The 14,044-nt window shown below is 54.7% G+C and overlaps 1 protein-coding gene across 1 annotated transcript in view; it reads left to right on the forward strand.

The window, feature by feature from the left end:
- SORL1 (sortilin related receptor 1) overlaps nt 1–14,044 on the forward strand; it is a 146,088-nt gene that overhangs the window by 15,673 nt on the left and 116,371 nt on the right. Inside the window, exons 2-3 of the mRNA XM_059676766.1 lie at nt 7,067–7,183; nt 13,444–13,569. Of these exons, the coding sequence (XP_059532749.1) occupies nt 7,067–7,183; nt 13,444–13,569 (243 nt within the window). The remainder of the gene's footprint in view (nt 1–7,066; nt 7,184–13,443; nt 13,570–14,044) is intronic.

Genomic DNA, 14,044 nt, shown 5'->3' on the forward strand with positions numbered 1-14,044 from the left:
TATCTGAAAGAGGAGCCGCACAACAAATGAGAGAAAAAGACACGAGATAATTTTGCAATATTGGGGGACCAGGCGGCAAGTCCCCAAGGACTTCCTCCCATGCTCAGGCTGCTCCAATCTTTTATTGATCTGGAGTAGCCCTTAGGGTAAGGAGGTTTCAATGACACACAGATCAGCAAACAATTTCCAGGAATAGACAAAGTATCTGATTAGCTCATCAATAGATTTCCGGGAGTAGGCAGAGTATCTGATTAACAATAATCAACAAGGATCTACATAAGTATCTAAGGAATTAAGTGAACTAAGGTGGGGATGCTTCAACTATTATTACCTAAATTAACTGGGTGGTGCACAGTTCTGACCTTTGCTAGAACTTCAAAGGTTACTAGCTTTTGGGGGGTCTCTGTCTAAACTCAGCTAGTGAAGACAATGAATGGACTCAGGCAACTGGACCCCCCATGTCCGGTTGTCCTGGATCCGGAAGATGGTCCATGTCCAGTGCCCAAGTGCTGGGCTGTCAGGTGACTGCTCATTCCGGATGCTTGTCTTCCTCTTGAGCTCGACCCTGACTGCCCCTGGGATGACATGTGGTGTCTTCGAGAGGATGTCTCTGCCGGAGGAGAGCCCAATCATCTAGAGCTGTCTGATCCGCCCACGCCAGGCCCCTGTCTTCTGTCCCACTTGAGTCTGAATGTCCACGGACAGACTCAGATGGCCCATGCGGGCCGTCTGCCCTCGAGGGGACCCAGGTTGTCCTGAGCTAGCTCCTGACTGGCCATGGGCAGCCCCATGGTGGTCTCCTGACGCAGGCCCTGATTATGTCTCTGGATCTTCCGAGTGTCCTTCGCTATCACTGTTCTGATTAGTGCTGGACCCTAGGTTTCTGGCTGTTTTGTCATTAGTGGTGTCATTTCATACTTCTTTTGTGACTTTTTGTTGTTCTGACCTGTATATCTCTCTATTGTTCAACTTTCCTCTGTTGGATTTAACGCTGAAATTATAAGTATTTTTGTTTTTTTCCCCGTCAATTGTCCTTTTTCCGGTATCTTTTTTCATGTGCATATGAGTCACTGTTGTTTTTTTCAAGTTTGCACACCATGACCCTGTGTTTTCAGAACTAATTTCATCGTCTTTGCCTCTGTTTCCCCTGATTGGGCTAACACTTGACTGTCGCCTGCTTCCTTCTACTTCAGTAGAATTTGACCTACTTTTCTCTCTTCCCCTTTTGTTGTGATTTTCCCCCATACGTGTCTCTAGGTCTGCAAGTAGATGTAGCACCTTTTTCCTTTTTCTTTCAGAGCTAGACCCAGGCCTTTCCCTCTTCCTCTTGGGCCCTTGGCTCTTGCTTTTCCCCTCCCGTCACTCTCTGAACGCCTGGACTTTTCCTCTCTCTTCCTCCTCCTTGTCTTCCTCCAATTTTCCTTTTTGTCATGTTCTCCGTGTTTCTTTAGGTGTCCCTTCTTTTTCTGCTTTGGTCTGATGCTTGGAAATCCGTCTCATTTAGGGCAATAGTAGGCTTCAGCCAACTTGAATACCATCAGAAAGAATTCTTCAAAGTCTAATTTCTGGTTGTGGTCTATGTCAAGGATATCCATGAAGACGTCGGCAGTATCTGGTCATCCGGATTCTGTACAGAAGATATACAGAAGGGAGGGTTCATTAGGCAGACTCACACGGTCAAATTAACAATCCAAAGTCGATTTAGGGAATGTGAATTTTTGCTACTTAAATTGAAACCAAATCAGGTGTGTTTTTCTTAATATAGTTTAGCTTATTGTGACTCTGCAGAAAATTAGAGGTAATTGAATAAAAGAAAGAAATGTTAAATACATACGACATGAAAAGATTTGTTGGCTAAGTTCCTCTTTTTCCTACTTCAAATATCAAAATATTATAAAGCCAATAATTTAACTATCTTTTAAACATACTATCTTAATGTTCATTATGTAGGAAGAATATTGTGAAGGTCTAACTAATTGGTATTTATTTCTTTGTCATTAAATATTCATATTATTATCCTTCAAAAGAAAAATAGACCCCGGACTCTAGCTGGTGTTGCTCAGTGGATAGAGCACGGGGTCCTCAAACTTTTTAAACAGGGGGCCAGTTCACTGTCCCTCAGACCATTGGAGGGCCGGACTATAGTTTAAAAAAAAACTATGAACAAATTCCTATGCACACTGCACATATCTTATTTTGAAGTAAACAAAACGGAAACAAATACAATATTTGTATTTGCATGTGGCCCGCGGGCCGTAGTTTGAGGACCCCTGGGGTAGAGTGTTGGCCTGTGGACTGAAAAGTCCTGGGTTTGATTCTGGTCAAGGGCACATGCCCAGGTTGTGGGCTTAATCCTCAGTGGGGGATGTGGAGAAGGTGGCTGATCAGTGATTCTCTCTCATCATTGATGTTTCTGTCTCTCTGTCCCTCTCCCTTCATCTCTGAAATCAATAATAAAAAAATATATATACCCTATCTAATAAAATGTTAATATGCAAATTAACTGTCACTCCATCACAAAGATGGTGGCACCCAGTCCTTTCAGCCCCAGTGCCGGGGTGGGGGGTGGCGGCCGCTGAGAGCGGGCAGCATGAGCGGCCTGGCGGAATGCTTGCTTCATTGCCACGGTGATGAGGCAAGCGTTCCACCCCAGGCCGCGGAGGGCCTCTAGGCAGTGGGCACGGAGCGGCTGGGGCAGGGGGGAGGGTAATGCTTGCAAGCATTTTGTGCCTGGCTGCAGATGGGCTCTGGGCCGTGCAGAGCCTCTGGGCAGTGGGTGCTGAGTGGCCAGGCCCTGCAGAGAGCTACTGGTGCACGGATTCGTGCACAGGGTTACTAGTGTACATATACATATACATATACATATACATATACATATACATATACGTGTCTGTGTGTGTGTGTGTGTGTATATATACATATATGTATATGGGTATAAAAAAAGCCAGCAAGCATAATGCCGTGACGACCAGAAAAACCGGTCTCTATGACACCCAATGCGGCCAGCAAACTGGCCCGATCAGGGGGCGGGGCTGGCTGTCCAACCTCCTGCAGCCCCTCCCCCTGATGGGCCCCTACCACCCCGATGGGCCCGCAGCCTCACCACCCAGCCAGCCTCACCCCTGATTGCCACCCCCTACCCCAATAGGTGGCGGTGCCAGCCGGTCAACCTCCTGCAGCCCCCCCCAATCTCCACTCCAGATCGGCCCCCCACCCCGATCAGGGGCAGGGCCGGCTGGCCAAGCACCTGAAGCCCCTCTCCCCAGCCAGTCCCACCCCCAATGGGCCCCCACCACCCCGATTGGTCTGTAGCCCCTTCCCCCAGCAGTTCTGCCCCCAATAGGCCCCCCTACTCTGATCAGGGGCAGGGCTGGCCAGCCAACCACCCATGGACCCTCCTCCATGCTGCTTGCCCCTGATTGGCCCCCCCTACCCCATTTGGGGGTGAGGCCAGCCGGCCAACCTCCCACTGTCTCCTTCTCTTGACAGGCCCAGCCCCGATCCGCCCCGATTGGGGCAGGCTGGCTGGATCGCACTCGTGCACAAATTCGTGCACTGGGCCTCTAGTCTACACTAATAAAAGAGAAAAATGGTAATTGGTGTATGGCGCTACCCTTTTCATTGGCTAATCAGGGCTATATGCAAATTAACTGCCAACAAAGTTGGCAGTTAACTGCCAACAAAGATGGCGGCTAATTTGCATATGTAGGCACAATGCAGGGAGGCGAAAGGGAAAGCAGGAAGAAGCCCCCTGCCACTGACAGTGATCGGAAACCCAGGGGGGAGCTAAGAGCTGGGGGGCTGGGCAAAGGCCGCCCTGGGGCCACCTTTGCCCTGCCCCCCAGCCATGATCGGAGAATCAGGTGCCTTTGCCGCCCTGGCCAGTGATAGCAGGAAATAGGGGTAGAGCCAGCGATGGGAGCTGGGCACGGTTGAAGCTGGCAGTCCCGGGAGCTAGGGATCCCTTGCCTGGGCCTAAAGTGGAGCCCACAATCGCGGGGCGGCCGCAGCTGCGGGTCCCCGCTGCCCGAGCCGGACGCCTCAGCCAGAGGCGTCCTGCAGGGGCAGGGGCGGAGCCCACGCGATCGCGGCGCCCCCCCGCTGCCACTGTGGGTCCCCGCTGCCCGGGCCGGACGCCTAGGCCAGAGGCGTTAGGCCTGGGCAGGAGCAGAGCGGGAGATCGCGGTGCTGCTGCCGCTGCGGGTCCCCGCTGCCCGGGCCGGACGCCTCGGCCAGAGGCGTTAGGCCTGGGCAGGGGTGGAGCCTGCAACCGCGGGGAGCTGGGGGTCCCCTGCCCAGGCCTGACACCTCTGCCGGAGGCCTCAGGCCTGGTCAAGGGGCCAATCGGGTGATTGGTGATCGGAGGTTGATGAGGGTCAACTCCTCTGGCCGAGGCATCAGGCCTGGGCGGGGGGCTGGGGGTCCCCTGCCCAGGCCTGATGCCTGGGCCAGAGGCATCAGGCCTGGGTGGGGGGCAGAGCCGGGGATTGGGGGGATATGATGGTCCCCTTGCCCAGGCCTGAAGCCTGGGTCAGAGGCATCAGGCTTGGGCGGGGGGTGGAGCAAGCGATCAGAGGGAGATGGGGGTCCCCTGTCCAGGCATGATTCCTTGGCCCGAGGCCTCAGGCCTGGGCGGGGGTCAGAGCCAGTGATCGGGGGGAGATGGGGGTCCCCTGTCCAAGCCTGACACCTCTGGCGGAGGCGTCAGGCCTGGGCAAGGGGCCGATCCTGCGATTGGAGGGTGAAGGGGGTCAACGCCTGAGGGCTCCCAGTATGTGAGAGGGGGCAGGCTGGGCTGAGGGACACTCCCCCTGCCCCCCCACACACACCCAGTGCACGAATTTTGTGCACCGGGCCCCTAGTATATCAACACTAATAAAAGAGAAAAATGGTAATTGGCGTACGAGCTACCCTTTTCATTGGCTAATCAGGGCTATATGCAAATTAACTGCCAACAAGATGGCGGTTAATTTCCATATGTAGGCACAATGCAGGGAAGCGAAAGGAAAAGCAGGAAGAAGCCCCCTGCCACTGACAGTGATCAGAAACCCAGGGGGGAGCTAAGAGCTGGGGGGCAGGGCAAAGGCGGCCCTAAGGCCGCCTTTGCCCTCCCCCCAGCCATGATCGGAGAATCAGGTGCCTTTTCCGCCCTGGCCAGTGATAGCAGGAAGTAGGGGTGGAGCCAGCGATGGGAGCTGGGCACAGTCGAAGCTGGCAGTCCCAGGAGCTAGGGGTCCCTTGCCTGAGCCTAAAGCGAAGCCCACGATCGCGGGGCCGCTGCAGCTGTGTGTCCCCGCTGCCAGGGCCGGACGCCTCAGCCAGAGGCGTCAGGCCTGGGCAAGGGGCCGATCCTGCGATTGGAGGGTGATGGGGGTCAATGCCTGAGGGCTCCCAGTATGTGAGAGGGGGCAGGCTGGGCTGAGGGACACTCCCCTCCCCCCCACACACACACACAGTGCACGAATTTCGTGCACCGGGCCCCTAGTATATATATATATAAGAATAGACCCAGAATCACAGAAGCATGAACAGAATGTTGAACCTCAGAGGGAAGGCAGGGAGGCTGGGTGGGAAGCAATCAACCAATGAACTTGTATGCATCTATGCATAACCTGTGGACACAGAAAAGGGGTGTTGAGGGGCTGGGAGGGGAGAGGAGAGGAGCACTGGAAGAGGTTAATGGGGGAAAAGGAGGACCTATGCAATACTTTCAACAGTAAAGATTTAAAAAAACAAAAACAGTAATGAGGTTAGTTTTCCATAACAGAAACTAAAGGAAGTGTTCTTTATTCTGGGAGTGTATGTTTCCTCAGGTTTCGGGGTTACAGTGTCCTTTGTTTAAGAGTGACGGTGATTACAGAGGGCACACGCATGGTTGGGGGGCGGGTTAGGAACCTACCTGATGACTCCCAGGAGCTCAGGTGCCAGCCTCCCTCCCAGTTATGAGACCTGAACAGCAAGGGCACTGGTTAGCAGAGGCTCTCTACTCATAGACGTGGCCCCTACCTCGGGTGCTGCCCCTCTGGGATGCCAGGGCCCTGAAAGAAGCTTTGGGATAGAAGAAAGCAGGACTGAATGCGAGCAGAGACATCTGATACCTTTCCTCATGTTCCAAGGCTGAAGCTCAATCTTGGGTTCACACCCCATTGTGGGTTTACACCCAATGGCCACAGCTAGTTCACACCCCAGCGCAGATTTCACACCCTACTGACGGTTCACACCCACTGCCAGATTCACACCCCACTGCTAGATTCACACCCACTGCCGGTTCATACCCCACTGCCAGGTTCACACCCACTGCCAGGTTCATACCCCACTGCCAGGTTCACATCCACTGCCAGTTCACACCCACTGCCAGGTTCACACCCACTGCCAGGTTCACACCCACTGCTAGGTTCACACCCACTGCTACCGCTGGGTTCCACCCCACCCAGCCTGCTGTGTCCTCAGGAAGCAGGGAAACAGCAGATGAGTCACGCTCTGGCACAGAAGCTGTCTCTGTTCTTACCTGGCATAAAAGGAGTGGCCATCAACCTCCTATTGGCCTTTCTAATTTACTTTCATTTTACTGGTTTACAAAATTTGGAAGCATGGGAATGACTATAGCAAAAATCCAAAGGTCATTTCTTTGAAGTCCTGTTCCTCATTGGGGACACTAAACCTCTCTGAATAAAACTGCTGTTTTGACCATTTTCTCTTTCGCCCTCATTCCAACGAAGGTTGGAGAGCGCGGCCTTTCTGGCCGTGCTCTTTCTGGACGGGAAGAGGTTCTGCTGTGTTGGAGCGCATGTCACATGTGTGGAGAAAGGATGAGAGGAACCAGATGGGTTTCACAAATCAGTGAGAGCCCGAGACCCTTTGCAGTTGTGTTATGTTACGAAGAGCAGAGGACTGGAGTTTCTGGGGGAAGTTGATGCTGGTGGAATCTGTGTGTGTGTGTGTGTGTGTGGCGGGGAAATAGGCCACCCCACCCCCCGCCCAGTGCTCCAGATCTAAGGATGGTAGTCGTTTCTGAGTGACGGGAGGGCGTCAGGGCCCTAATTTCTGTGTTGGTTTTGTCTCCTAGGTTAGTCTGAATGATTCCCACAACCAGATGGTGGTGCACTGGGCCGGAGAGAAGAGCAACGTGATCGTGGCCTTGGCCCGAGACAGCCTGGCCGTGGCCCGCCCCCGGAGCAGCGACGTAAGTCTCCGTGTTTCTCGGGACCCTTTTCCTCTGTGCCGCCAGCATGTCCCTTTGTGATCTGCCAGGGTTCTCATTCCAGAAAACAGCGGGTCATTGGAGAACGGACAGCATGAGTTACATCCAGAGAAGAGAATCCAGAAAATAATAAATGCCCCTTATTTGTTGACCACTGGGCCATGCAGTCATTGCCAACGGATCATGTGATATGTGATTACTTTTGCGAGGTGACAGGGGGCGGTCTGGTGGTTGTGTCTGTTCACAGTGCGGGAGTGCCTTCCGGGCAGAGTGTGGGTCTGCTCACAGCCCGGGGAGAGCTCATGGCCCTTCTGTCCATTCTCCCAACACCTACAGTTGGGTGCACTGTTGAATCAGATTCGCTCATATTCTTTTTTAAATTTTTATTTTTAAAAAACTTTTACTTCTGTTAATCCTCACATGAGGGTATTTTCCCATTGATTTTTAGAGAGATTGGAAGGGAGGGGGAGAGCCGGAGAGAGAGAACCATCGATGTGAGAGAGACACATTGATTGGTTGTCTTCCACACGCCCCGACCAGGGCCAGGGATTAAGCCTGCAGCCAACACACGTGCCCTTGACCAGAATTGAACCTGGGACCCTTCAGTCCAAGGGCCGATGCTCTTTCCACGGAGCCAAACCGGCCAGGGTGAATCGCTCATGTTCTTAATTCCCACAGTTGCCTTATACAGTGCTTAGCAGTTAGGTGCTTTGACGACCCGAGGCAAGTGCCACATACGCGAAGGCCTGTGAGAGGCCCTGTCTCCACGCTGATGGCATTCTTTCCTCCACCAAGAATCATGGCCTCGCCCTAGCCGGTTTGGCTCAGTGGATAGAGTGTTGGCCTGCGGACTAAAGGGCCCCAGGTTCGATTCTGGCCAAGGTTGCGGGCTCCACCCCCAGTGGGGGGCGTGCAGGAGGCAGCCAATCAATGATTCTCTCTCATTCATTGATGTTTCTAGCTCTCTCTCCCTCTCCCTTCCTCTCTGAAATCAATAAAGAAATATATTTAAAAAAAAAAAAAAGAATCATGGTCTCTCCCATTTTTCTTGCCGTACATGGCCCTCTGGGCAGTATGTCATTTGTCCACTCTCAGTGGAGATGCAGGTTCAGGAAATGTTCCCTGGAACCTCGTCAAGCGTGGTGACTGGCACAGCCTCGGTGCCCAGGACACTGGGCAGTGGAAGGACTTTGTGAGCTGGAGCAGAGACTGCCCAGGCGTGACTCGCTCTGGGTGCCAAGTGGGAAGCAGGAGCAGGGCCCAGTGTTGTCAGATCTTCCGAAGTTTCGAAAGAAGTTCAGAGATCCGGATTTTTATATGAAAACTGCTGATTCTTATAGTTGGCAGCTATTGTGTAGTTCTTGCATACAACCTGTAAGCCAAGTAAAATGCATGATGGCCGGCTGGCCCTGGTCCTTCAGGCTGTGGCCTCTGCTCCAGACTCCCCCTCGCAGGGGGACAGGCACTCTGGTGTGGGGGGCAGTGTGGGGGACAGGCACTCTGGTCACTGGGCGCTCTGGCCAGAGGACGCCTCCTGGGGAATAGCCAGCATGTCACGTCAGCCTAAGCACACAGTCACCATTCCTGAGTCTAGACTTGATTCTGGGAGGTCCCTCGTGTGTCCACTCTCGGAGTTGGATGTGCTCTTGGGTAGGGGGTGGGGGCAGCCCCAGGAGCTGTTTCCAGTGGAATCAGGGAACCTGCGGGCAGGGAGGGAGAGACAGGGCTGGACCGAGGCACAGCTGTATCCGTGGGGGGTGCGGAGCAGGGGCCAGTGAGCGCCTGGACCGACAGCCACTCTGGGTGCGGTGGCCCGCAGCAGGCGAGCCTCGTAGGGCCATCACTGTAGCCTGTTTACAAATGCGGCCGGTGTGAGGCCCAGTCACGGTGTGCGGAGGCCCGCTGGCCCGTGGGGATCTGTGGACACCTCTGGGGGTCAGCATAGTCTCTGCCACAGACACAACCTCCGAGCGCAGGACGTGGCTCTGTGCCCTGCTGTGCTGAGAAAGTCCTCCTTAGAGATGTTTTGTTGTTAATCCTCATCTTAGGATATTTTTCCCATTGATTTTTAGAGAGAGAGAGAGAGAGAGAGAGAGAGAGAGAAACATCTATGTGAGAGAGACACATCTATTGGTTGCCTCCTGCACACACCTGGACCAGGGCTGGGATCGAACCTGCAACCCAGATATATGCTCTTGACAGGAATTAAACCTGAGACCCCTAGGTGTGAGGGCTCACGCTCTAACCACTGAGCACACCAGCCAGGGCTTTCTTAGAGTGTTTTTTTTTAAAAATATATTTTATTGATTTTTTACAGAGAGGAAGGGAGAGGGATAGAGAGTTAGAAACATCGATGAGAGAGAAACATCGATCAGCTGCCTCCTGCACATCTCCCACTGGGGATATGCCCGCAACCAAGGTACATGCCCTTGACTGGAATCGAACCTGGGACCCTTCAGTCCACAGGCCGACGCTCTATCCACTGAGCCAAACCGGTTTCGGCCTTAGAGTTTTTATGCAATCAAAAATTTTTTGCCTAGGTAATATTTTTTTGTGAGACAGGTAAAGACCTTCATGGTTGTTTTATGGTTTTGCTGGACAAACAGGAGATAGAGATAGTCAGTGACTCACATGAGGTTCCTTTGTGTGTCTGGGAGGTCTGGGGCTAATGAGAATTGATACTTGGCATGTGAGGATGTAATGTGTTTTTTTTTGTTGTTGTTTTGTTTTTATATATATATATGTTTTATTGATTTTTTTACAGAGAGGAAGGGAGAGGGATAGAGAGTTAGAAACATCGATGAGAGAGAAACATCGACCAGCTGCCTCCTGCACACTCCCTACTGGGGATGTGCCCACAACCAAGGTACCTGCCCTTGACCAGAATCGAACCCGGGACCCTTCAGTCCGCAGGCCGATGCTCTATCCACTGAGCCAAACCGGTCAGGGCGGATGTAATGTTGCTACGGGTGACCAGCTGGCCTGGTTTTCGGCACTGTGAGTCCCCATTTGGGACCACCCTCCGTCCCAGAGGAACCAGGGTGGTTGGTCACCTTGGTGTTGCCAGTCCCGATCCCAGTTCTTCCTCTGTCTGGATACTGGAGTGTATCTGGGAGGAAGCACTGGACATTGAAGTGACACACTGTCTGGAATGAAGGGTGCCCACGAGTAACAGGAAGGGAATCTAACGCTCCGGACAGGGAATAAGGGCGGCATGTGCACAGCTGCTTTAGGAATTGGCAGATGAAACATGTTCTGACAGGAAAAGTTAAAGCAAAAATAAACCATGGCTCAGGCAGGAGCTGCTGGTGTCAAATTAGTGACATTCATGTGTCCTCTGGAGGAGCCTGGGTGGGAGGCCCGGCCGCGTCCCGGGGAAGGGAGCTGTGAGCGTTGGGATGGCCAGCGTGTGCACATTCAGAATAGAAAGGGCATGGACCTGGGGCTGGCATCGGAAGGTTTGCTGTTAAACCAGGAACTCAGTGGGTGAACGTGTCCTTTGTCTTTAATACTTACCCAGTTCTAACTAACTGATTGTTAATATCATCCTATCTAATAAAAGAGAAACATGGTAATTAGCCGTACATCCGCTACCCTTCCCATTGGCTAATCAGGGCGATATGCAAATTAACTGCCAGCCAAGATGGCGGCCGGCAGCCAGGCAGCTTGAAGTGAACATGAGGCTTGCTTGCTTCACTGACGGAGGAAACCAACGTTCCCCGCCTGCCACTGCCGGCCTCTGAGCTTGCAGTTTGAAACATTGTTACAAATATAGAAGCTAAACAAAACCCCAGAAACCTGCTTTCATCCAGCCAGGATCTCAGAGCTGGAGTTGAAACAGTGTTTCGATTATAGAACCCAAACAAACCAGATACCTGCTTTCAGCAGCAGAGGCCTAAGAGCTAGCCTCAGAGCTAAAGCTGGCCCAGAATAAAAGAAAAAAAAAAAAAAGAAAAAAAAGAGCAGTTGGGAGCTTCAGTCACCCGCCAGCCTGAAAGCAGCCCTCAGCCCCTCACCCAGACTGGCCAGGCACCCCAGTGGGGACGCCCACCCTGAAGGGGGTGTGACCAGCTGCAAACAGCCATCATCCCCTCACCCAGGCTGGCCAGGCACCCCAGTGGGGACCCCGACCCTGATCCAGGACACCCTTCAGGGCAAACCAGCCGGCCCCCACCCGTGCACCAGGCCTCTATCCTATGTAGTAAAAGGGTAATATGCCTCCCAGCACCGGGATCAGCGGAGCTGTGAGGCTTCCTGGCACCGGGATCAGCATGACAGGGGGCAGCGCCCAAACCCCCTGATCGCCCTGCGGCTCTGTGTGTGACAGAGGGCGGGGCCACAACCTCCCTATCCGCCCTGCTCTGTTCGTGACAGGGGAAGGCGCCCCAACCCCGCCCCCCCACGGGCCCTGCTCTGTGTGTGACGGGGTAGAGCCATAACCTCCCCATCTGCCCTGCCCTGAGTGTGACTGGGTGTGGCGCCCCAACCCCCTGATCGGCCCTGCTCTGTGTGTGACAGGGGCGGGGCCCCAACTCCCCTATCGGCCCTACTCTGTGAGTGACGGGGGGAGCTCCCCAACCCCCTGATGGGCCCTGCTCTGTGCGTGACAGGGGGCAGCACCCCAACCCCCTGATCGACCCTACTCTGTTCGTGACAGGGTATGGAGCCCCAAACCCCCTGATGGGCCCTGCTCTGTGAATGACAGGGGGCAGCGCCCCAACCCCCTGATGGGCCCTGCTCTGTGCGTGACAGGGGGTGGCACCGCAACTTCCCCATCGACCCTGCCTTGAGTGTGACGGGGCGGTGCCCCAACCCCCCAATTGGCCCTACCCTGAGCGTGACTGAGGGTGGCAGCGCAACCTCCCGATCCACCCTGCTCTGTGCATGACGGGGCGGCGCCCCAACTCCCCAGTCGGCCCTGCTCTTAGCCCGACCAGGGGTTGCACCCAGGGATTGGGCCTGCCCTCTGCCACCCGGGAGCAGGCCTAAGCCAGCAGGTCGTTATCTCCCAAGGGGTCCCAGACTGTGAGAGGGCACAGGCCGGGCTGAGGGACCCCCCCTCCCCCCTGAGTGCACAAATTTTTGTGCACCAGGCCTCTAGTCTATATATATAAAAGCCTAAACGACCGTTATGACTAGACGACTGGCTGACTGGCCAGTAGCTATGATGTGCACTGACCACCAGGGGGCAGATGCTCAATGCAGGAGCTGCCCCCTGGTGGTCACTGCACTCCCACAGCCAACCTCCCGCAGCTGGCCAACATCCGCGGTCTCTCCCCCTGGCCGGCCCCGATTGGCCCCAGTCGCTGCCAGGCTGAGGGACTCCACCTGTGCATGAATTCATGCACCAGGCCTCTTGAAGTGAACTGTCAGGCTTGCTTTTGACCCACTGGTTATGTTCAGTATGTCACGTTGCACGGGTAGTGAAGTCTAGGTATAGGATGTCGGACAGTGCACCTGCCATCCTGACCTGAGGTGTAATGGCTGCCACCAGTCGGCTTTACCTGTGTTATTTCCGCAGGTGACTGACCTGCTCAGCCTGCTGTCGGCCCTGGAGGTGATTTCACAGTTGCACTTGCCACACAGGGTTGTGGCCTGAGCTCCTATGGGAAGGTGCTGGGGTAGGACCCGCCTCTAGGCACTCAGGGAGCAGCCCTCCTGGGGCTTATCGCTGCGGCTGGGCCGCTGTGGCCAGGGGGCTCTGCTCTGTGGGCTCACCTCGGCAGCTTGACCTCCCAGCGCTCTGCATTTCCCCTCGGGCGGGCGCCTCTGCGGAGACCCATGAGGATTTTCTGTCGTCTCGGATGTTGTAGGAACAGCCCTCCCAGCGGAGGGATGAGGCATTAGGTGACCTTTTGGGGACATTTCCACAGATGGCAAAGCACCTTCTCCGTCCTTCCCCACAGCCCACCGCTTCCTGTCTGCCTCTGGATGCAGTTTGTTAAACAAGGAACTCGGCCTGTGGAGCCGGTTACCCTGTTTCCACTCGCCTGGCTTCCTCTCCAGGGACTCTGTCTCCCCAGAGCAGGGGCTGCCCGCTCCCAGGCTGTCCGCCCCAGGGCCAGGGACAGGCAGGCGCCCCGCTTCTCCTTTGTGGGTTATCTTGTCACACCAGGAACCACGGGGAGACCACAGGCAGGAGCTGGCACACGATCACGACCGAGGCAGGATGTTTGAGAGTGACGGCTCTTTCCGCCACGTTTCTCACCAACTCTTTTTCCCTCCCCTCTTCCCCATCCCAGGTGTACGTGTCTTACGACTACGGGAAATCATTTCAGAAAATCTCTGAGAAGCTGAACTTCGGTGCGGGAAACAGCAGCGAGGCGGTGATCGCCCAGTTCTACCACAGCCCCGCTGACAACAGGCGGGTGAGGAGGGCTCTCGGGCTGGGACGCGGGACCTCGTGGGCTGTGCTTGGGGAAGAGGGCTGCACTCGGAGGCTGGGCGAGGGGCCGCTTTGTCATCTTTGCAGCATGACTGGTGGCCGGCGATGGTTTTTCTGTTTCCCTGGGAGTCTGACAGAGTGCAGTGCTCAAGTGGATCCAACATACCCAAGCCAGCCAGGTGCTGGCGGGCAGGGTCCAGGCAAACAGTGGCTGGTGAAGGCACAGAGAACCTGCCAGCTGATAAGTGGTGGCTCATAGGCGGCAAAAGTGTTACCAGTCCCCAGGCTTTCTCTTGCAGTCTAATCGGGGTCTTCCAGACTGGCTGCTGCGCTCTCTTCCTGGCATCACCTGTGCCTGTGCGTGTGTGTGCCTGTGTGCGTGTATGCATGTGCGTGTGCGCGTGTGCACCCTCCTCCCTCCAACCTGTCATGGTACAGAGGTCACCAAGGCAGTAGAT

The sequence above is a fragment of the Myotis daubentonii genome, chromosome 19 (assembly GCF_963259705.1).
Source record: "Myotis daubentonii chromosome 19, mMyoDau2.1, whole genome shotgun sequence".
In the NCBI taxonomy this organism is placed as follows: Eukaryota; Metazoa; Chordata; class Mammalia; order Chiroptera; family Vespertilionidae; genus Myotis; species Myotis daubentonii.